The sequence below is a fragment of the Synchiropus splendidus genome, chromosome 14 (genome assembly GCF_027744825.2).
Source record: "Synchiropus splendidus isolate RoL2022-P1 chromosome 14, RoL_Sspl_1.0, whole genome shotgun sequence".
Classification (NCBI taxonomy): domain Eukaryota; kingdom Metazoa; phylum Chordata; class Actinopteri; order Syngnathiformes; family Callionymidae; genus Synchiropus; species Synchiropus splendidus.
Window position 1 is genome coordinate 5021779 of NC_071347.1, and position 25096 is coordinate 5046874.

The 25096-nt window shown below is 40.3% G+C and overlaps 1 protein-coding gene across 3 annotated transcripts in view; it reads right to left on the minus strand.

Moving 5' to 3' along the window:
• The window catches only part of pot1 (protection of telomeres 1 homolog), a 95537-nt gene extending 72945 nt beyond the window's left edge, over nt 1-22592 (minus strand). For all 3 annotated transcript variants that reach the window (XM_053886570.1, XM_053886569.1, XM_053886568.1), the window contains exons 1-3: nt 22560-22592; nt 11805-11940; nt 10609-10681 (exon numbers count right to left, since the gene is read on the minus strand). In XM_053886570.1, the coding sequence (XP_053742545.1) occupies nt 10609-10681; nt 11805-11924 (193 nt within the window). In that variant the 5' untranslated portion in view covers nt 11925-11940; nt 22560-22592. The remainder of the gene's footprint in view (nt 1-10608; nt 10682-11804; nt 11941-22559) is intronic.
• Nucleotides 22593-25096: the final 2504 nt, after the last annotated feature.

The window sequence follows — 25096 nt, forward strand, 5'->3', positions numbered from 1 at the left end:
TCAAAGAGAAAGATTCAGGCTCTATCACTCGACAACGTACGATCGTGTTGACTCTACAATTTACCGAAAGACTGTCCCTTGGGACTGATCACCCCAAGCAGGATAGTTAAAGTATTAAGGTAATTGTAGTACAACTATATAATATAGCTGGAATACAGAAGTACAGCAAAAAGTCCCGTGAGGCCTTATAACGGGCACCCCATGGTAAAGAGTCCGCTAAGGACAACTGGGGAACTGCAGCAGGAAGCAGCGGCATAGTTCGGGAAACTGTTCATAGCCGGTAAAGTGAATTCCTTAAAAATAATTTGACTAAGATTGAAAAATGGAAATGAGCAAAGAGGTTGTGCCAAAAAGTGGTGGAGCTCTTACGAGAAGAGCTTCCATGGATAATGCCGCCGTGTGCACTTCCAAGCACTTTCGTTCATGGTTGGAGCAGGAAGGGATACGACATGTCTTATCCATCCCGCATCAATCCAGCACTAACGGAGTCCGCGGAACGTGCAGTACGCGCGGCAAAATCACAAATACTACTGTATAAGCACAGATGGCACTTACCTGAAAACCTCTTTGCCATTAACCAACAACTCAGTCTCCCCAAGTTACGGGGTTCTACCCCTGCCCACTCTCACGAGCCCTCTGTATCGTCATAGGTGGGAAGTGAGGTGTGGATACTCGCCACCGGAAAATCTACCACAATAGTAAAAGTCGAAGGGAACGTACTTACGGGTAAAGATGGCCATAGGTACCACCCCAAGCAACTACGACTTAAGTATAAAAATCAGGATGGAAGCTGACCGAGACCATGTGCCAGGTTGGGTTCAGGGGGTTGGGGAGGACTATGTGAAGATGCTCCCCGACCGAGTCTTCCCAAATAATGGCCTTTTGGTCATGGCCTGGGATGGTGTTAATCATTCCTGGAAAAAAGGGATTGTTATGCCCTATACTCACCCCACCACCAGTGTTAGTTGGTCTAACTATGAGCCTGGTGACTGTGTCCTTTGTGCTGCGCCATTTTTGCCCTTATTTGGTCTGGGGATGCAAAGTACAAGCACGAGCACCGTCCCAAGCGAGCCGCCTAGTGGGCCACTTTTGGTAAGCAGAACTGGCACTGTATTATGAAGAGCCCAACACGAAGAGGCATAGTGTGACTGTGCCGTATGAACCGCCTCAGCTTGGCTCTCGCCATATGACCATTTTGCTGTCATACATGTGCAACAGCTCATGCATGGGGGGCATGAATCGCCGGCCTATCTTCACCATCCTTACGCAGGAAACCACTGATGGTAACGTGCTGGGGAGAAGGTGTTTTGAGGCACGAATCTGTGCGTGCCCTGGACGGGACAGAAAGACGGAGGAGGAAAACGGCACCAAGCAAGAAAAGTGGAAAAAAGTCAATGGACAAAGGGTATAGCTAAGTTTGAATTAGGCAACCTGCGTATGTCTTAAGGATTAAGGTACTGGCCACGAAAGTACCTGAGGGGGAAGTAAATAAGGAAAATCTTAGGATGAAAATCAAAATTTTAACCTGAGTGTTAGGCACCGTTTTAATAATATTAGTATTACTTAACTTCAATGTTACCCAGTTCTCCTAAAAAGAAGACTGGTGTCGAAGGATGAACAATACGCTGTGTAAAACCATAGTTATTTAGAGTTCTCTTAAAACTCTCATAGGGTGGAGAGAGAGAGGAAGAGAGAGAGAGATCAAAAGTTACCACTGTAATAACAGAAAAATACATCTTAATCAGTACCAAAGTATTAGTTTACGATATCAATTCAGGATTGATTAAAATGAGAACTAAATGATACAACTTTGCAGAGCAATGTAATACGCTCCATGGCTTTTAGCCACGATTACATTAAAATACCCATAAGTGATTAAACACTGCACGGAACCAGACAATAGTTTGGACACTCTTCTGGATGACATGGGCGGGTATTGGAGCAGATGCACCGACGTTCCGTCTACGTCAACAGGAGACTCAAGGTAACGCCTCCATCCACAAGCACATAAAAAGAGCTGCGCAGCAGACACAAGTTTAGTCACGCTGAACATGGCAAGCAACCAGACGAACACCACCGGGTATCACCCAGAGAGTCCTCCCCAGATAGGGACAGATTTTATTGATCTTGCAATACTGTCCATTTTACAAGTAATATTTGTTCCTCCATTACATAAGCAAAAAACTTGTCTGGGATGCATCCTCGGATTAATAGTAGGGTGCATTCGCTTTTTCGTTAGAAAAGCATCCCCTTTACATGCCTCGTTCAGCCTCATTGGATGCGCGGGTTTAAATTTAAGCCCTCAGAGACCATGGCTTTGGCCGACCGCGGTCACCATAGTATACGTACTGGACAGTCTGTACACCGAATTGGCCCTTTTGTTTTGCATAGGTTCTCAGTGTACCTATTGCATTATAGCAGGAACGGCGATATATTTCATACTCATAGGTTTATTACTGACATTAATTTGGTCAACCCTGGGGAGGTATAAAAGGGCAGCACTTAATCTTACTGCGCAATGGATAATTCTGATGATATGGATTCTGTTCAAAAAGTTAGCTGGAGGAACTTCTTTGTATGTCTCTGTGTTTTATATAGGTTACCTGATGGGGACTTGTTACCCCATAAAGATATGGAAAACTTCGAACAGCATAAGGCTGTTTGGGATGGCGTCTACTCTTCGTAGACCTTCTCAGAATTGACATTTTGTAATGTTTCTACAGGGCTCAATTGTGATTACGGACGGGAACAACAAAGCAGATCAATGGGATCCATGGCACACGCAAAAAACGAGAGTCCTGTATGCCCTAGATGTGATCATGGAGCCCCTTGATCCCGGAACCAAAGTCCGCCCTGTAGACAGAGGAAGACATAGGATTTTTAGTTGGGGACCCTCCACCAAAATGGTTGAATATTGGAGGGGTGAGCCCCGCATGAAATTTACAGCAAAGGTGTCACGCGGTGTACTTACCCAAGATCACAAAAAGCAGGTCCAAAAATTGTGGATACCGCATGAAATCAAAGCAAAAGATCGGGTTGTGTGGTCATTCGAACAGGAGACCCCGTTCATTCTCCAGGCATGGCCACGTTTTGTGGTAATGTGCCGGGAGAACGAGCCATTGAACCATTGGCTCCCAGTTGTTTGTGCTGAACTCTGGGAGTTTACGTTCCCCGGGGATGATAAGCTGCCCCCGTTGACCACATACGCCATTAGGGCGTACCATTGTAAAATATGACCTGGGCAGACATCCTGGATTGAACGCGGAGCATTCCATCCCCCGTATATGATGGAGGGAATGGTGCTGAAAACCGAACAGGTGGGAGAAATATACAACGAAGACTTGGGAAATGTTAGCCCAGCCAGACCTTGGGGGCCAGGAAACATTCAGCCAGGCTACCAACCTCCCGGAAAGCAGATTTACCTCTGCGACACAAACTTACTGATGGTGACTCAATGGCAGAAAGAGGTTGTGAGTGTGTATGAGGACTGGGAGGAGTGCGTCGACAGGGAGCATGATGAATTGTGGCATGGGGGGTTTGGTACACAACATTACCAAGGAGGATATTGTCCTAGTGGTTACTATGAGTGGATCGAAAGGTTGTTGAAAGGTAGATCAGTGGTGCCCACGGCACATGGATGGCATATGCGAAGACCAGTCACTTGGGAAAAATTCGCCCGACTGGTGATGAGTGGAGCTAAGGAGGAAGCAATGGCGGTGTTGGAGGGGAATCGCGACTGGAGGCGTCCTGCCATGCTCCAACAGTACAAACGGCAACTCGGGAGGCCCGCCCCCCGGAGACCAAACCCGGCGAGACGTTGGGCAAGGAGAGCCGCGACATGCAGTAGCACAGAGGTGGCCTCTGGAGGGAGAAGCAATCTCCCGTCCAATGACGAGGCACCTGCTAGCTCGGAGTCGGTAGCTACTCCAGCCCCAAGGGCACCCAAGTGTCGGAGGGCCTCCGTGTCTGTACCGATGTACCCTGAGCCAGCGCGGTCCTCTCCCGAACCACTGCCGAATGCCCCACCACCTTCAGAAAGTAGTGCAGTTGAGGACAGCCAGGAAGAACAGCCAAATCACCAAGGGGATGCCAGCGCAGCAAATTGTGCTTATTGTAAGGGAGAATTAGTAGCCCTTAAAGATCCACTCCTTTGTAAGCACGATGGCCATATCCTGGGAAGTTGCCACCTGTGTGGGTTAAACATGAGGGACATCAGCTTTGTCTTCCCTGATGTAGGACAGTTCGTAGCAGGCCCCGTTAATGACTCTCACACGGGGACAGATGGCCCTGTGGAGATGAACCCCGGAAGCATGCTAAACCCTGTACCCCCGGCATCACCAAGACGCCAGACACCTTCTCCTCAAACTGAAGACTCCAGTGATCTGAGCCCCACATCTTCTCAATCTGCAAGCCACTCGACTCCAGCCCCACGAAATGAATATTCACCCACCACTCCCCAATATGAGGTTCCAGCTCCCCCAGCGTCTGTGGATGGTGATGGAGAACCTAATGACTACACTGCCCCTTTGACGTCCAGCCCTGCGTCGCCTGGTGTGCCAAGATCGGCATCTGCGCTGATGTGGATCTGCTACTACGTGAACATGCTGAGAGAATTGGATGATCTCGAGTCCCTGATGAGACAACAAAATGATGATGACGAAGGAATCGGACCACTGGACTTTGACGAACTGGACAAATGGTGAAGGACGATATTTTCGGAGGGGGATGTTGTATACACTGGAAGTTCGAAAATATTATAATCAAAACCTGCTAAATAATATTTGATATTGTTTCTGTTTTTTATCATTAATGGACCTGCTAAATAATATTTGATATTGTTTTTGATTTTTTATCATTAATTGTTTAATGTTTCAAACTTTAGTGAACCTGTATGCGTTCGATCATGCGCGTTTGAACTCACGAACAGCTGTGTGCTTGGATCTGAGAATGACCTTGAAGGCGCGCTCATTTGAAGCGGCCATCTTGAACTTAGTTTGAACCTGTGCGCACGTGCTGACAAAATGGAGTGGATGTACTGACCTAATATGGTGAACCGGGCATCAGTGACGTATAAAAAATGATGTAAGTGCTGACGCAATTGACACTAATATGATCTATCACCGAACATGTATCCTTTTGAGGGAGGAACTTCAAAAGGCCACCTGGAGAAAAAACAAGATAAGTTATAGATATGACTAATTGGCTTGGCGTGAGAAAACGGATGTCGGTATGTCTTCAAAGCCGTGTGTCGCTATATAAGCGCTCGGAGATGTGACCCTGAGTTCTTGCTCTTTTTGGATCTTCGCCCGCGTTTGTCCGCCGTAAGTTTTTATCTTATCTTGGGACGGTGCTCTTGCTGTTTGCTCTCGGACCATTTGATTTCAACTCATCTTTTATTTCTCTTTTACTATTTCTGAATTAATCCTTTTTATTGAAGTAATTTTGATTATATGATTTAAGTATTTTTAATTATACGGCTTTTGAAGTAATTTTGATTATATGGTTTTGAAGTATTTTAATTATACGGCTTTTGAAGTGTTTTTGATTATATGGTTTTGAAGTATTTTTAATTATACGGCATTTGAAGTAATTTTGATTATATGGTTTTGAAGTATTCTTAATTATACGGTTTTTGAAGTGTTTTTGATTATATGGTTATTGAAGTAATTTTGATTATATGGTTTTGAAGTATTCTTAATTATACGGTTTTTGAAGTGTTTTTGATTATATGGTTATTGAAGTAATTTTGATTATATGGTTTTGAAGTATTCTTAATTATACGGTTTTTGAAGAGTTTTTGATTATATGGTTATTGAAGTAATTTTGATTATATGGTTTTGAAGTATTTTTAATTATACGGTTTTTGAAGTATTTTTGATTATATGGTTTTTGAAGTATATGTACTAGTACCAGCGTCTGGCGGTACTTTTGATATTGTTGGGTATCAGCGTCTGGCAATACCCTTGAGTTTATGGATTTTATTGTTTTTGGTTGACTTTGCTGTTTTTACTATTCTTTTATTAATTTTTTGAAGAAACATTTTTGTGACAAAAAACAAAATAAAATTGAGTACGAATTAAGTACTGAAAAGGCACAACGGCGTTGATCCCTGACTACTAAAGAATCAACTGGCTCCTACCTACTACCATCAATTGGGTTATAGGTGAGTTATTGTTTGATTTCCTCCTGTTGCACATTTAATGAGTGTCTCACATGGTAGCATTATTCCATCCTGAATTATTGTGTCAATGATTAGGTGGTAGTTTTAGGCATTTATGGGGAAAATGTTATTTGAAAGGAATGGATTTAGGATCCGATCATGAGTCCCTAAACGAAGTTAAGTAAAGAGACTACGATAAGGTGTAGCATTGTAAGGTCAAGAACCTGTTTCTTAACAGGTCGGGCTAATTAAATAACCCGCTCAGTGAAGCGCCGACACTACTCACTAATATAATAAGGTATAGTTGATATGCTTATTATAGTTTTAGAACCGTGTCCGCAACAAGAGGCTGACTGAGTTGACCAACCGAGGGGCCCTTTACCAGAGAGGCAAAGGGAGGTAGTGTGCTTGGAACTAGGGACGGCTTATGTTATAGCTAATCGCCTTGTACACAAGACCTTGAAAACCTAAACCCGACGACAGGGCGGGGGGTCGACGACAAGACTTGCCCCTGGAAATAGGTTGTAGACAAGGGATGAATTGAAAATTGAGCTCCAACATCACTGGAACACAACTGCTTGATCACACATGCACTATTAAAATTGGCTCTCTTAAATGTCAAGAGCTACGTCTCAAACAGAGTAGATTGAGCTAAAACTAGAAACTAAAAGGTATTCCACTGCAAACAGTAGTTTTCCTGAAGGTTGAATCAAGTTACATTTATAAATATACACATATGCTGACAAAGGACAAGGAGAAAAAAATACATATTGAATATCATGCATTAACTGGGAAAAATAAAAATCAACTGTACAACAATTGTACAGCTTGCCTAAATTAATGAATGTATCCATTGACATCCATTCACATGCACGAGTGACTTGGCAGTGACTCAGAAAAACACGAGTAATTTCACAGATCGATGGCAACAGAAGAGAACCAACACCTGAATCAGTTACTTAAGCATGAGTTCACAATTAATGTGTGCACCTTTCACAGCCACTGAACCACAACGTTAATTGTCATTCAGGATTACTCATGAGAATTAAACACTATATTTTCAGCAAATGAGCTACCTGTGTATAAAATCATTATTTTAAAAAACGTCACTGATCCACTTCCATGTTTAGTAGAGTATGGCGTTATAATTTGCAACGATCAGTCGATGTTGTCACTAATGTCAACAACGAAAAATTGTTGATGCCAAAATCTGTGCGTCGACGCATCATATTATTGTTTGTGTAAACACACATTGGCCATGGGATGGGCTTTAAGAAATGCTCGCTAAGAAGAAAAGGAAGAAGAAAGAAACAGTCTGATTCTCCAGGATGGTTAAGATATGTTGTTTTCTGTCCTCTCCTGAATTAGGTCCAACTTTCACTTGCTACCGTGGCTGATGATGAAAATGATGATGAAAGATGAAAGACTGTTCCGTGTTTCATCTGTAACGCTGGACTCCCTCAAACTAATAGCTAGCAGTCAGTTAGCACGGCATGGACTGTTTGGCGGCATTGATGTAGAGAAGTGCTTTCAGTCCGTCTCCTCAGGAAGCATGTGTAGTGCCTTGCACCGTAATATTCAGAACCGAACTCGGGAGCCGCACTGAATGAATCATGTTAGATATCGTCTTTATAATGTCATCAAGTAAGTCCACTTATGTAAGCATGATAAGCAGATAAATGCGATACCTATATGTACACTAATATTTTTAATGTTTATGAGGACCAATATAGACCTCGGTTTTGAAGAACTGGAGATGTTTCATGGTACAGGATTCACAGGGCTAATACCTGGACGTTTGACTTCTGATGTATGCTCATGAACCAAGCAGGACACAAAGGCTCTCATGTCTTTAAATTAATTCAGTGCACTCTGTGTTGAAAAAGTTGGAATACTCCTACAAGTAAGAACATTACTACATAATCACAGGAAGTAGTTTGCTATGACCACAATATTTTCAATTACCGTAAATTAGTATAGTACAAGACACTCCTGTCAAAAAATGTATCATGAAGAAGAACAAAAATGACATTGCAATGAGCTTCCATATTACAGACTTGGACTATACTGGACTATAAGTTGCATTTTTGGGGAGAATGTATTTTGTAAAATCTATTGCCTGAGGCAGTAAAACCATGACGTTCCTCCCGTTAAGTCATTTATATTCAACTTTACCAACTAGAAGACTAGACAAGACAATTAGAGTAAAACTACTAGTTCTCAATCACGAGAAGTAAATACACACATCACACATCTGTAGCCACTCTGACTCAGTCTGTCCTTTCAGGTGTCAGGGCACACTTTAGTTCTGCAAGCAGCTGTAGTGTTCCTGTCATTTTAGAATTATGTTATTATGTTTCTCTCCAGATTATCCATGTAAAAAAAAAATTTAAAACACAGAACACCATCATATTCATGTCCATTTCTATGATGCATGTTGTGTTTTCTAGCTGTTGTTTTAATTTTATGTGATGATGCTGGCTTGGAGAAAGACCTTTTCAATCAGTGACGGGACGGAATCAAGATTATCTTCACATATCACATGATGTAATGTTCACTCCTTCGGTTAGCCAGTGTGAAATGACATTGAAGAACGTGAAATTACATATTTTTATATAAACAAGTCACACGAGTATAAGTCGCAGGACCAACTGACAAGTGACCAATCTGACTTGTAGTCCAGAAAATACGGTATACAAAATTCAATTACAAGGGATGTGGTGGGTTATGATACTTCATGCTTCAGAGTCAATACAGTGAAGCTGAGAGTCACAGCACAGCACACAGAGACAGAAAATGTTATCAAGCTAATGCAGCACACTGTCTTGGTCTCGAGATAACATCTGTTGAACTGACACCACACAACTGAAGTAAAATGTCAGATTTGCTCATTTACCTTCATTCACTTTGCCTTTGCTGTAAAAAAATGAGAAATGAAGAGAAACTGGTGCAAGTAGGCTCACAACGACTGTGAGGGACACAGCCACTGTCATGTCAATAATAACAAACTAGGAGCAAATTGAAAATTGTATGTATATAAATTGTATATAAAATTTAAAATACGTGGCCAAATACCCAATTTCCAATTTTACTTTTTTTTTTTTATGTTGCATAAACGGTAGAGAATAGATTTACAAACGTTAATGTGTTAATGTTAATGTGTAGGATGTGCGATTGAATGTTTTTGACATTTTTTTCACACTTCAGACTTGGCTTTTCAAATCACAATAGTCATAGGAAGAAAATAACAAAAAATCCATTATATATCTCATTATATAATAGGCTGGATATGTATTCAGAAGGCTCTAGATAGTTTGGTTGAACACTCATTGTAAACTGAAATTCTACTCTCACTCTCCAACACTGTATGCAGACTTTGGATCACACACACTCAGCACTGAAGCGTCGGCATGATGACGGTCTGAACCAGAGGCTCTTAATACTTGGTAACTTGTAAAACAAAGATATGATCAAATAAAGAGGTAACGTGTGAGACGTGGGCCGGAAAGTTAAAATGATTCGCACTTGTGTTGAACCGCTCCTGTTCCCAACCAGGCAGTGAGCTAGGGAGTCTTTGGAGGACTGTGTAGCCGGATTTTCATGCCATTCTTAGAGAATGGTGGAGTGGGTTGCTAGAATTTCTTCAGTGGTCTTGCAGGAATTATTTCACCTCCATGGTGCATTTATGTGGTGTTTGATGTGTCACACGCCACTATGTTGATTTTTCTGCATTAGTGCATAAGCCGTCACGAGACGGATTAAACCTTTTTAATTATTCTGCAGGCAAAGGTCACTGCCCTTTTCAGCAACAGCTGCAATCACAAAATAATTGTGAGGCAAGTCTAATTAGAAATTGCTTATTAACCTGTTGCCATTTCTTTTAATAAGAGAACCAAAGTCCATTATGTTCATGTATGAACGGGTGGTTGACTGCGTTCACGCTGATGACCTGTTCAGGGTTTCTGACTCCTACAATTTCCAAATATTACACCTCCAATTTGTGTTTTACATTGAACCACTTACCACTGTTTTCTGATTTTATATTGTCTTGTTTTTAGAAAAAAACTGTTTATGGACCTTAGCAGGGACACTAGAGGAAGAACTATTACATACTTCTTTTTTATGCAACTGATTTTTTAAAAACTTTATAATGGTTTCGACTAATCGATGATCAGAAGTAGCAATGTTGTCAATGAAGGGTGATATTCTGAAATAACTTGATGACCTTTCTGAACCAGGAAGAAGTGATTACCATAATAGATACATTCGTCTTTTTACCCTATGCAGACAAGTAGCACTGAGTTTTCTGTCACACTCAAGGACAAGTCAACACTCTATTGAACAACTGCTTTTCAGCCATTTAGGTTTATAACCCATTTGGGAACCATAGCAAAAGAGAGCTAAACAAGCTATTAAATATTCATTTAATAGAGCAACATGGTTCTCACCTTCGATGACTACCTTTATGACAAAGTTATCTTCCGGTAATGACACCAACGGGCCTTTCCAAGACACATTTCCCTGGATTGAAAGAAGAAACATTAACATGAATATATTTCACATTAAATGACATACTATTTCAAAGTGTTATACGTTGGCATGTGAAAACTTTTATTTTATGTTTTTTTTCTCTGATTCAGTCCCCCTCCCTGCTTCACGTCAGCATATGTCAAATTTAAAAAGGTTAATGTACTGTCTTAAGTCGACAAAATCATCAGCTTCCATTCATAACTCAGTAAATAAAGGTTTTCATTCACTTGGTTCACTTGAAAAATGAGACACAAGTTGGAAAGAGCTAAGTGCTGTAGAGAGGAGAAATGGAAGGCGGTACAAGTAAGACTGAATACATGAATGCAAATGAGAAGACGGTAAGAGGAACATTCAAGATGCAGGCAGAAGAGGTGGTGAAAAGAGACAAGTATTTGGAATCTGTCATGATGAAGAACCAAATTGAAAAATCTGGAATTAATCCGTAATTATTTATGGAAGATCAATGGACTCTATTAGCCCCTTATTTCTATAGCTCCTCAATTCCAGTTCCCTTGACACTCTCCCATCTCGCTTTATCATCCACATAACTTTTTGCGGGATTTTTTAAAATCCGCTTAAGGTTCCTACTGACTCAGAAGACACTCACTAGAATGCAGTTGACTTCTGAGCAATAGCAATATTCAAGGCCTGGTTGGGGATGAGACATCAAAATCACAGAAAAGCAGTGAAAACCCCTGAGAGCTATTTTCTCAAGAACATTACTTAAAACTTGTGTTGCACTAAAAGGATAACCCATTTTGGTGATTTATTTATTTTTGAAAATTTGGAAAAATGAAACTACACAGACTTATCTGGTGCTCACAGCAATCAGACAAGAAGAAAGTTGTTGGATGGATTCATGAATCCAGAACTTAATCTGCGACATCTGTTCTTCATACCATTATCAGCATGTTCCTGACAACCTAATCGAGATAACTTCTCTGTTTTAAAGTTATTTACAACACCGATGATCAAATCCTCCTCCTTGGTGGAGTTAATAATTGGAGAGATAATAACAGAACCTTTTCCATAATAGTATAGAAATCAGCGTTATTGTGACTGTGACCAAAATCGCATCAACCTCAACATAAAGTGCAGTGTGAGAACATGTCACCTTTACAGCCTTTCCAGTAAAGTCAGTGTTGATACAGATAAGTGGGATGGGAATCACAGTCAGGTGGGTTGGCACGGTGTTTTTCTGCTTCCCGTCTCGTGGCAGCACATGGACAGGCATGATGAGTCCCAGAAATCTGCAGCAGAGAGAACACAGAAATGATACTTTTGGTACAACAATCCAAATTAATATGGAAGCTCATTTTAAGCTTCATTTAGCAGCATCCCAAAATAATGAAACATCCCAAATCAACTTCACCTACCAACTGACAAGTGGGGTGTAAAAAGAATTAACTGTATTCTGTTATCTATGATTAAAATTGCAGACAGTTGATTGTGCAACCGTGAATCATCTCTGCCATCACAACTGAAAAACAGGAAACGTCCTGATCACAGACTGTGCACATCCAGGTGACAGTTCCTTGCTCAATGTTTAAAATTTTCCATTATTGCATGATTCAACTTTTGTACCATGCTTTGCTCTACAATAGAAGTTAGTGGAGGGCGGAAGGTCAGTGTCAGTTCCACGACGTCTGCTTGAGACTCTGGTCTGCTGCAGCGCCTCTGACCCTCGCGAGTGAAAAGACAATCTTGGCCTGAATTCTGTTTATTGAACTTAGACTTGTCTTGGTCTTCTATGTAGAATTCCCTGACGCAGGGTGAGTTATCTGGCCCAGCTAATTCATCTGGCTGATTTATTGACTTAATGTCAACTAAGAATGCTTCCATGACTAACCAGTCCACATGTGACTGCAGCATCCATCCCTTCATTCCCGTTAACATATTTTTTTGTTGATGCAGTTAAATACTCACCACCAAGTATTTATCAAATTGTGTTGTTCCTTTAATAACAATGTATAGATAACTCACATGGCAAGGTGGCTCTGGTTTTATATCCTATGTAAAGCAAGAGTCAAATATTGTTAAAATTAGAGGGTTATCCCCAGTGCTTATGCAGGGATGTTGACCCCTGACATTGGGATATTCAACTGTTTTTGTCAACATGTCACAACATGTCCTCACCGTCAGTCTGAGCAGGACCACGCCTTTTAGGGTAACTTAACAGGGATCGTCAAGGATATACAATGCACACAGCTTTTGTCTCCCCCGTCGTCGAAGTTGACATAGTGCTGCCCCAATGGGAGAAACACCCCATGCTGCGTAAAAATCCTGGGGAAAACCTTGAATAGGAACTGTTTAACCAGATAACACGTGAATATAAGTAACTCAGTTCCCAAGAAAGGAGCAGTTGATGCTGGCTAAAGGAGCTCAGGTCAAAGTCCGGTTGGACGGTTGAGTAATTATTAGGCTAAAATCTGTGACAGGAGGACACCAACAGATACATGTCAACAGCGCAGCAGGAGGTGAAAGTCTGTGATGCATTTCACAGAGTAACCCAGGAAAATGTTGGCCATGTTCCCAGCAGGTAGCACGTCGCTTCCCTGTCAGAGCTTGTTAGTTTGATTTCGGGCACATTTGACTGGCGAGTCCCTCCGCATCTACCAAGGGGATGGGAAAGCAGGAACAGCCTGTAAGGCAGACGAGCTGTTCGCTCAAGCGGGGAGTTGGCTGCTCGACCAGGCAGAAAACCCAGATAGAAAAAAATAAATAAAATCCAATAAACCTCTCTGGTTTTCGACTGAGGGAGAAAAGCCAGAGGCCTGCATTAGACGAGAGTCTCATTCACATAATCAGACCCACAGTCACTCTCAGTGCCTTTAAACAACAAACCTTAGCAACACCATCAGTTTCATAAAGGGGCCACTGTACCAGTAGTCTCCTTCAGAAATGACCTTCTACGTGCTGCACTGCTACACAGCCGTTACAACATAGCACAATACACATTGGTACACAAATGGTCTTGTGTTCTAGAAAACATATTTTATTTAAAATGAACTTTAATGCAACGGCACTGGCAAATGTGATGATTTAATGTAAGTGAGATTGACTTCCTGCTCTTCCTGTCAGCAAGAACTCAGAGCAATTTGTCATGATAAATGCAAGATAATGGCAGTATTATATAGTATTATATAGTATTTAGTACATAAATGTCTAATTGAAATGCACATTAATTTTATGAAATAGGTATTTTACAAAAATGACCACAAACAATATATAATCATCTCTCTATTTCTCTTCCTACACTACTCAGGGTCTGGTCAAACTCCTGAGGTTTCCACCGGAAATGTTGGTGTTGCGACTCCAGTGCGTGATTAATTTAAAGTGGATAATTGTTACAAGCAATTTGTTGCAAATAACTTGCCTCAATCAACTGGTCACTTAACGGCTAACTGAGATTTTAAAAAATCTAAACAAAAAATGTATGATTGAAAACCTTTTTACGTCATACGTTGTGCCAATGTCATGTGGCTCAGGGGCGGTAAAAGTTGTGAAAATACACGACAACACGACGAGCGAATCCTTATGTCGATTACAGAGCACAACATGCTCTCAAGCTCATTAGTGCCCTAAACCTTTCTGCCAGAGCTCATATGTCAGGCCATATATTAGGACACAGAAGCTACAGTGCAGATAAACAGCGCATTCTAAATTCTAAAATATTCAATATATAACAATATGAGTTAGCATCTGCATGTAATTCTGAAGAAATATGTAAACACAGTGCAAAAATGGCGACCACACCTCACAATGCACTGCAAGACCACGTGTCCTTCCAAGCCCCACAGAGAACTGTGCACTGCTCTGCAAGGCTATTCTGTTCAGCTTCATCTGTGGATAGATCACACAAACTTGCTCCAGTTGCTGTAATACTGAAATGGCTTCTGCTAGACCAGAACTGCATTGAGTTGATTTAATCACCAATAAAAACTGTGGGTCATTTGAGTGTAGTTTAAAGCTGCAGAGCTGCACCGGAAGCATGTGAGCCTCTCCCGCGCCTACTTCAGCAAGGATGCTCCAAATAGTTCTGGCTATTTGGTAGAAGTTTCAGTTCTTCAGTTGTATACAATGTGTATCCATGTTTATAATCAATAAAATTTAAACTGAATCTCAAGTTATGTTTTCATTCCTATCTTGCAATAATTATATTTGATATTTTAGTGCATGATGCAATATTGTAATTTTTGTCAATGTTAGTCTACAAAGTGAATGTTCCACTGGTCTCAAATGCATTATTGGCACTTCAAAAGAAAGTAACAGCACCCTGCAGCTCCACAACTTAAATAGCCAAATGAAAGATGAAGATGGGATATATATGCATCATAAATGGGTAGAAACAAAGCACATTTTGAAAAGTTATTTGATTACCTTGTAACAGTAATTGCTATCACAAAGGCCAGCAGCTTGGATGCTTCACCAAGTAACAAGACAACACCTGAACAAATTGCAATGTTTTTCACAATCCATAGATTAGCCTTAGCGCTCCAACTTGGAAAACATGTTTTTTCCATATAAATGTACAAAATTTAACAGAAAGCCTCTTTTTTGTCACAAACATATGCTGGTAAGGAATGTGTTAGTTTGTTGACAAAAAGGACATCATTACAAAAATTGTGTTCACAGGACGGTCAATTTGACTGAAAATAAAACCTCAACACTAAATTTCCAGCCTCACGGAATCTGATTTACTGACAAGACATGAACAATAAAACACAATTCCTCCAGTCAGCTGACCTCCTGCAGCTCAAGTGTTGTCATCCTCAGTTAATGAACAGTACAGTCTGACCTCGTCCACCTCCACACAGCAGCGGCACATCAGAGCCAGCAGTGGGCTGTAAACACTTGCCTGATCCCTGCAGGGGGACAGAGGCTGATCTCTGCCAAATGTCATCTGGCCACCGTGAACACGAGGCAGACTTCCTGTTGCTTACAGCTGAAATTCCCAACTCAGCTGCTCTAGGATGCTCGAACATCAAACTCACCTTCAACCTCAACCACATAGAGGCCAAGTGGGCATCGCCACTGAAGATGACAGAAGGGTTACTTTTTTCAATCATGTAAAATAAAGTATCATAAATCAATTAGGACACAAAATCATATGACATTGTGACTGCAATATATTCCGTTTACCACTTCCTTTAAACCAGTCTTTCTCAAATAGTTATTTATTAGTTTTTTCTTTTCTTCAATGTTAACAGGATACAATGTTATGCCGAGGTGCACTCATAATTTTACAGACAAATGATACCATTTACAGTCAATTGTCAACAAGCAATTTAAAAGCCTCCACAAGGAACAATTATCGTTTCTTTTTTTAGATGTTACAAATGTAAATAAAGTTGTATGAATCATTCAAATAACTATAAAGTCTGTGTCTTGCAGGGACACATTTACTAATAGAGGAACTAAACATTCCACCTGGCCACCAGCAGGAACGGACTATGAGAGGAGGCAGAATGAAGATTTACTTTTTCGCTTTTGCCTTTCCCGTTAAAAGATTGTCATTAATCATTTATTATCTTCAATGAAAAAGCGTCAATACGACCCACCTTTGCTACCAGTGTCTCTACATTATTGGCTACATTATGTTCTGGATTATTTATAAAAATCCTACATGGGGTAATGAAAGTAACATTCCCTTCCCAAACAAATCCTGAGGTTTAAAACAAATTGAATTAATAACATAAAGACCTCCCAGGAAACACCATTTCCACAATGCAGAGGTCCTTAACTATTTTGATGTCGGGATCAACCTTTTCTAGAACAGATAGGCCCAGGAACTGAATTGGTAATGTCCCTCTAGATTTAGTTTGTAAAAATTAACTCACTAAACTAATCTACGTACAGTTTCACAGGCCTAAACATACATAAATGACATGAAACCATGCAGTAATCACAAATACATTCGTTATTAAATTCAGAGGTCCACTGTGTAGGAATTTCTCCCATCTAGTGTTGAGAATATATTGCAATCAACTCTGGCGCCACGCAGTTGAAATGCATAGAAAAGCTATGGTAGCCCTTGCGATTCTAAGGTGTCTTAGATGACCACCAACGTAAATTTACCCACATAGAAATAAAGGTGATGTAACAGAATGGAAATACTGCAATGCATTGTGGGTCAACTGGAGAGTCTGTTGAGAAAGCTGCCGCCAAGCTCTCTGCGATTAGCTTGTTCAAGTTCAGTTGACGTTTTTATTATGGTGCAAATTCTTGGTTGGTGCCATTGCGATTTCCCTTTTCCCTTTTTTTCCCAATTTAGCATGCCTTCTTTTTGTTTTATTTATTTTTTTGTGGAGGAGGTGGTTCCGAGGTAGCTAGGAGGGCATCTGGGCATCTGCAAAATGTGCCCGATTCTCGACTGTAGCTTGGCCGCCAGATTACGCTGGTATATGGCTAAGATATGGTCGAGAATCGGGCGTCCATTTTTCATGTTTTGCAGACGCCCAGAAGCCCTCTTAGCTAAAAGCCTGGTTCCGAGGCTCCTGCATCACAAGCAATAAATCATTACTGAGTATGACCTACACTACATTTGATAATCAGCATATAAACACCTACATATTATGATGAAATGACATGAATTGAAGCTTACATTGATATGACTAACCTATCTACATTTGACTATTGAACAGTGAAAAAAAACAAAAAACACTGAATCACAGCAGACGATGCTGTCAATGGAAAGCAAAGTTGATCCAGGAAAGTTCAACACTGTATGCAGACTTTGCAGGACACTTTACACTGACACTTCACCACGACGATAGAACAAGCTGTAGCCTTTGCAATTTGAAAATGCCATTACATTGCAATGTCTGACTGACGGACACACAACAGCCATCCAAATCAAATAGCGGTGAGGTGCATTAATACTGTGCAATTGAAGCCCTCGCGACCCACAGGTGTAAAACAGATTTTTTTATGGCCCTCAAGAGGGCACCTACAGCCCATGGCCCTATGGTTAGAGTGATAATTCGTGCAATTATATCAACATGTTTCCTTTTACTCCAATGAGTGCAAATGCAGCAGTTGATCTTATGGGCATGAGCCTGTATTGGATCACTCATTTTGATGTGATAAAAAAATTGGGCCAATTCTAATGACTCGATCATCTTAGTTTCAGGTGGCGGCTTCCTTACAGCAAGTTAGCATTCTGAAAAATAGTTCATCAGTGTTGCTTCTTATCCAAGACTGTCAGCAGCAATTCTTCAAAGGATGAGACATAAATCATTGACTTCAGAATTAGTAGTAATCGAAAATAAAGTAGTATTATCATCTTGTCAGGTTTTGAAGTAAACCTTAGAATAAAAATGATACGAATTACTGTATCTCCTCCTTCCAATCTACAAAGTACACTAATAAAGAGAATGGAGGAGTTGAACTGAAGAACTTGCAAGAGTAATGACTGCAATGGGTTTTGCAGGAAAACAGAGCCTTCAGCTGCCATCAGTGTGAATAAATGCATTTAAAAAAACATACTCAGCAGGTGAATTCTGGCGGGGTTTATCAGGGCAGGGGCAGCTGTTGACTGCAAGGCAGGGTGAGTTAATCAGGGCACAGCAGGGCTTTAACAATCATATTTTTCAAAACGATTTCCTCACGGAGGACTCTAAAGAGAATAATCGCACACAGCAAACGGCAAATTAGCTCAAATTCAAGATCAACAACAGAATAAAAACAGAAAAAAAACCTCTGGATTGTGTTTGATAAGGTGCAATTACCTGTACATGAATTACCAGTCTGCACAAGTTCATCCAAGTGTCCTAATTGAGGGATCATTCCCTGGTTCCATAAGAAAAGATTTTTTAGAGTGAATTTCAGACTCATTGTCTCATATCGCTCCCCTCTTAGTTCCATTCATTAAAAAAGAATTATTGCCAGTGTTATTAATTAAAAAGATAAGTACCGAACAGAAAGACACATATTAGATCATTCTCTCTTCCACAGCTCCTTCCAAACCCTCCTCCATCAGTCACTCACTATGTCGACACAATTCCAGTTTTAGTTCCATTTGGTTTTGACTAGCTTCAACTAGACTCTTACTAACCATCCAGTTGTTGAATCATGAAATATTTTCAGAAAAAGAGAAGGGGAAAAAAAGCTCTCCTGAGTCTGTGGTGGATGTTGCCATTCCTCTTAAAATAATTGAGGAAAACAACTGATTGATAAATAAATAATAGAAAACAATCATTCTGCAGAAATAAACATCTCAGAGAACTCACAGATAAGATAAAGAAGAAATGTTTGACTCCAACACTTTTCAGTGTGTGAGATCCACTGGTCATGCCCACAAGAAAAAACCACAGATTTATTTCTCGTTTGATGTTGTGTAATCTCAGTTGAAGGCAATTTCACAACTGGAGGGGGTACAGTGATACTCCCGTCTGTGTTGAGGAGATACGTCTTTATCCAAGCATCATCGGCACAAATCACCAGTCTTATCTGCGGACCTCCGGGACGAGAACAGTGATCTTAAAAGCTTTATTTCGATGTAAACTGGCAGCAAGAATCAGAGCAAAATCTTTCTGGAGGGCAGAGACAGATGAACATTTGACGTGAGCTACTGATAAGAGAAGCTCTTCAGACTAACTGCCTGTGTCATCTAGCATATAGAGAGCCCCATGTTCTATAGGAATAAATACAGTATAGGTGAAGAATGAGGTCATTTATAAACCTATTACATAGCTGGCAGTAACTGATTTCCAAACAATAACCTTATGGGTCACATGTAACGGGCTACATAATGTGCTTTAAGGCAATAAAACACAATCTGATACAAGCATAAAAGGTACCGTATACTTCACATGGATACACAAAAAGAATAGAGATATTATCAAATGAGCCTGGATTTGCTTTCTGCACTGGGCACAGTCTATTCGCAAGAAAACGAAGAGGGCTACAGTGTGCAAACACAAAATTACGCAAAACAGAGATGAAAAAAAACCTTCAACTCAAAATAGCAGTTCAGTAGAAAACCCTGGTGTTCATTGTCTACACATATACATATATATACATATATATATATACATATATATATATACATATATACATATATATACACATATATGCATATATATATATATACAGAGAGAGAGAGAGAGAGTGCGATGAGTGCTCAACTAAACTATCTAGAGTCTTCTGTTTACATTATCAGTCTATTATATTGTGGGAAATTGTGTTGTCTCTTTTAAATTTGTATATATTTGAAAAGCAAAGTCTGAAACAAAAAAAAATGTCAAAAATATTCCATTATCTAAACATAACTTTATTTGACAAGCAAATATTTACGTCTGTTCCCAACTATTGATGTAAAAAATAATAATAATAATAAAATCTTAACCACATTGGATAGTCGATATCTGGTATTATTCGGTATTCGGCCAAGAATTAAAAGGATTCTTCTGCCTCAATTTATGAAATTGGTGCATCTCTAACTCTAACATTAAAAAAACAAAGCAAAATAAACGTAAAAAGTATTACACATGAAAAATAAACATGAAGAACAATCCCCACTCAGCACACTGACAGCAGCTTACAGGAACTGATGTCATGCCACACCAACAAACTAACAGACTTTGAGTCAGACATTCTACAAGACCTCATGCCGAACGTATAATAAAAGAGCTAGCTTGAGCAACGACATTTATGCTTACGGTCCACTGAGGTTGTGAAATGGTTAATATGCGTGTCACACGCTGAACGTGAGAGCCCTGCTTCGTACAGACAGATTTCCGATCTGAACAATCTGCTCTAATCCAACTTGACACGGTATCGCCACAGAGAGCAACACAAAAGTATTTAATGTGGAGCGGAGGAGCAACACCTCTGGAATTCTCTATGTTGGAAAGACTGACTGTTGCACCGGGCATGGAGTGAGGAACAAAACAAGAAGCAGCTGGTAGGTTGTGAGGCATAGTGTCACCGCCACCATCTCAATAGGTCTCACAGGATTTAATGAGTATGAGTACAACCAAGTGGGTCAAAATCAGTACCAATGCTGAGCTCAGTATCGGGATATCCCTTTTGTTATATACATCGAACTCTGGCCTTTTCCACTTGTAGATGTAGGTCATGAGAAACTGAAAAATAATTTTTACTCAAATAGTATGTATTCTCAAGTTAGACTGTCTTCTAACTTGAGAATACTGAAGTCAGACTGTTTCCTAAAGTTACTAGGTTTCTTCAAGACATTCATGTCATAGAAATTAGTTTTGAGTGTCAAAATAACAGAGAAAAAAAGCTCTTCCCACTCATGACATTTAGTGCCCATGGCGCTGATGTGACTTCAAGCCTTGTCTAAGAATTTTCTTTTCAGACGAGCTACTGCAGTTTTCATGAAACATGGATCACAGTTGAATATCAAAATCAGTGATCTATCAGCCCGGGATTCATTTCAATTTGTCAGACGCACAACAAGAATTTCGATAAAGAGGCCCCAGGAGATAGCCTGCCAGATTGCTTCTTGTCTTTCTACCTGGCAATTTGCTCTCAAACACTAATAATGAAGCACATGGTCATGCCATAGAAAGCTGAAGTTAAACAAACAGCCAGAAATTGAACTTCTCGGGGATAACTGAGTTAGAGAAAAATGGTCCGTTCAGGGTCATATTAATTGAGCTCTTTCAAGCTCTTCAGAGACGACTTTAAGTGGGTAGAAAAGATAAGAAGAGGGAGAAGTCTGTCTTGTAGCAGCCAATATAACACCACATGCTGGAATGACAACGCCAGATTAAACCTCAGTGTCATTGGTCCAAGCATCGGGTCAAAGCAATTGGCTGCAACCTCAAATTGGTGGGTGAGAGTAACTTCTACATGCTGTAGGGAAAGAAAGGCTGGCAGGATGAATCAGCCGTTTGAAGACACAAGGTATAAAACCTCTAAATTCAATAAAGGAAACCTCACTTTTTCAGCAGCATTCAAGCACAAAGACTGCTTCAAAAATGAGCACCTCATGGATTTTTTTTCAAACTACTGTACATATTGTACTGTTTTTAAATATATAGGGGGAAAAGGTTGGTGATGGCCATCATGTATGTGACCTATACACAAACTGTTCCAGAGAGTCAATATCTACTGTATCTACATATCAGTCACAGATTGTCAGAGATGCAGTGTAGCTGTACACTGCCACCTGGAGAACTTCAAAGAACCTGAGTGACATATAACTATTTAAGATATTTTGCTATAACAACCATGGAAGCGTAAATTAGCACATGAGCATATTTAAAAACGTACCATCTTAACAACACTCACATCACGATGCTTCCCAATTCGACACAGCAGCCAGTGAGCACAGCATCTTCTAGCACTTACTCCATTTCGGATTGTATAAAGTTAATGTTTGCTGGGGTATTTACGAACAATTATCAGAAACCATACAGCTGAAACACTGCGTCCAATTATACAAAATGGGTCATAGGTACCGTCCCAACTGATGATTTCTGGTTCCTTTTTTCCCATTAAGGGTTTATTGCATGAATATCCAAACAAAAAGTAGCTGATAAGCACGATAGCCTCACTAGCTCACCAAGTTCATCAAAGCTAATTCGAATCGTAAGTGTTTTAATAAACACTTCGAAATAAATTGACAATTCGAGTTAACCGAACAATAGCACAACATCTTACCAATGTAGCAATAAACAATTCAGCGCTGCCAACATCGTGACATTTTTGCAAACAGTTTCAGAAGTTTCAACTGAATGATTTTCAAACGAAGTCTGGTTCGGCTAACGCTAACAGAAACTTTTCTGTACGAGTACTTTTGCGAAGCAAAGCAGGGCACAGCTTTTCACCAACACAGAGAAGTGGGTGTAAATCTTGTTTAATGAGAAAAGTACCGTTAGAGAAGAAGATAACTTACAGTGTCCGGTCCACCGATGTTCCCTCGCTAACTTTCAAATTACAGCAGCAGTCTGCCGGCGCATGCGCACTGTGCAGGAGCATGGTGGGAGGCGCCGTTAATCCATGTACGTTTCAGTATTATTATTATTACTTGTACCTAATTTGGATTAAGGTCTCTACAGGAATGTTGAACCGTTTGTTGGCTCACTCTCGTAATATCAATCCTCTTCAGTCGAGAATGCCTTTCAAAATGATCTACCATATTAAGTGCTGACTTAGTTAATTCTCCACCTCTGTGTTTGCACAAAGTCTTTCTGCACTCTGACAGAATCTGTAGTCTCTTTACGTGTGATATTGACATCAGACAGGTCAACCTGCCAGTCCGCAGACTGGAACTCCAGCTGCTAGAAGTGACAGCAGAGGACTTTCTCCTTGCCTGGGGACTGTTTAGTAAGAGTTGTGCAGCACACAGTCCTGTCAGGACTCTAACAAATGTCAGCTGGTAAAGTGCAGATACTGCTGCCGGCATCGGTTACCACATTGGGAGAACCTTTATCCTCCTCGATACCGCTTAGTGTGTGATCTAGGCTGACATGCATCAGTGTTATGCTCACTTGTTCCATGTGTCAACAATGTCACCTCTGTTGCTTGACTTTTAGCTAGAAAGCATATTCACTGTGAGTTATAGGTTTTGATCATGCACACTGCTGATGTCCTGAGTTTATGGCATTCTTTGAAAATAAATAAATCCCCTTCAGTGTGGATTGTCATTGACACTAAGATTAACAAAAAACAAAACACTGACTATATATATATATATATATATATATATATATATATATATATATATATATATATATATATATATATATATATATATATATATATATATATGAGGCTCCCCACCACAACAGCACAAGGTCCCCACAAGGAGGTGTTTTAGAATTGATAACACACCCTTCGAGTCAGGAGAAACCAGGTACACACACACAGACACACACACAAACTGTTTTAAAATACTGGCATGTCTTGTTACTTTTGGCATGTACAGCTGTAAGTAAATGGCATGGATGAGGGACAGAAAAACACTGCTGATAAAAATCAGAATTCTGACACAAAACCAAGCACAACTCTACTTAGACAAACAATCCCAAAATAGAAAAAGAACTAAATGTTTCAGAGATTTCAACCCTCAATCACTCAATGCGTCTCTAATAAGTTCCATCTGAAGGTCAGCTAAATGCAAATGGCAAACTCTTGCAGCATGAGTTGCACTTTGTCTGACTGCAAAACATACAATTTATATAAACTCGACATCTATTGTTCCCATGAGCGTGAGTTGAATGCGTGAGTTGAATGAACCTACTGATATTTCATTTCTTTCTGGTGATGTCAGGGTACCTGGATTGCTTCACAAATTTTCTTTCTTTCTAAATGTTTTTCTTTAATTGTGCAATAGTCTGGAGAAAAACAGTTTTTGTGTTTTCTATTTGTTATTTTTCCGACTCAAATGCTGTTAAATAATATTATTTTTGTGCTGTTCGTGGTCTCAACACGTCAACACAAATAAAGTCTCTGTTGTTTCTCAAATTGAGCATGTGTGCATTTGTGTCTTTTATTTATGGGGAAAACTGCGATTGTGGGGCCCTTTTGCCGTAACCCATAAAGTTGAGGTTGGCCCTTGAGGACCAGTTTGGACACCCCTGGCTTAAGGTTAAAAGCATTGCGTCACAGGTTTGTCACAAAGATGGTGTGACAAGTGACGTGCGCATGTGTGCGCATGCGTGTGCATGCTCAACCCAAAATTGGGTCAATTTTTCAGAATACACACCATTAGATTGGGGACAGCCTGAAAACTGGGGAGCAACAATTGATGTCCCCAGTCAGATAAGGTGCAATGTGTGGTTAGGCGTGAGAGGCTGGGGAAAGAGTTACGACAATGAAATTTCCCCAGTTAGTGAAACAAACGTGTGTTTTGGGTATTTGAACAATATTAGTGCGGACCAGTCCATTGCCTTTAATTGTTATTAATTTGCAGTATTGTTTTTAGCCTATTAAGTGAGATGGAACTGACAGAAGACAGCAGTATGGTTAGACATAGAAACCTCACATAGAGAAAATTGGGGAAAGATACAGAGTGTAGTGATAAGAAGAACTGGGTACATTTTACATACAGGGTGGTTGAGTTCAAGAAGGAAATGGCGACTGAAAAATTGAAAATCAGATTTCCTCAAAGATGAAGTTTTTCAGTGAATCTGTAGCCAAGACAGTCGTCTTGTGGCTACTATTGAGCCACCTCAACAAAATCATTCAAACAACGGTGGGTGAGCATGAATTTCAATTTACTCAGTGCAGTTGTTATCGAGATGTTACTCTCGGGTTCAATTTGGATCAGTTGCCATCATTACGTTCCACGCAGAGGAAAACGTTTCATCTAACGGTGGCTCTTCTCGGCAATCATCTGTGCGGTACCCGTGTCCTGTTATGGATGGAAACCTCAAAAGCCTTTATAAACAGATTACTAACTGTTTAATTGAATTGAAAAATGTCAACCAC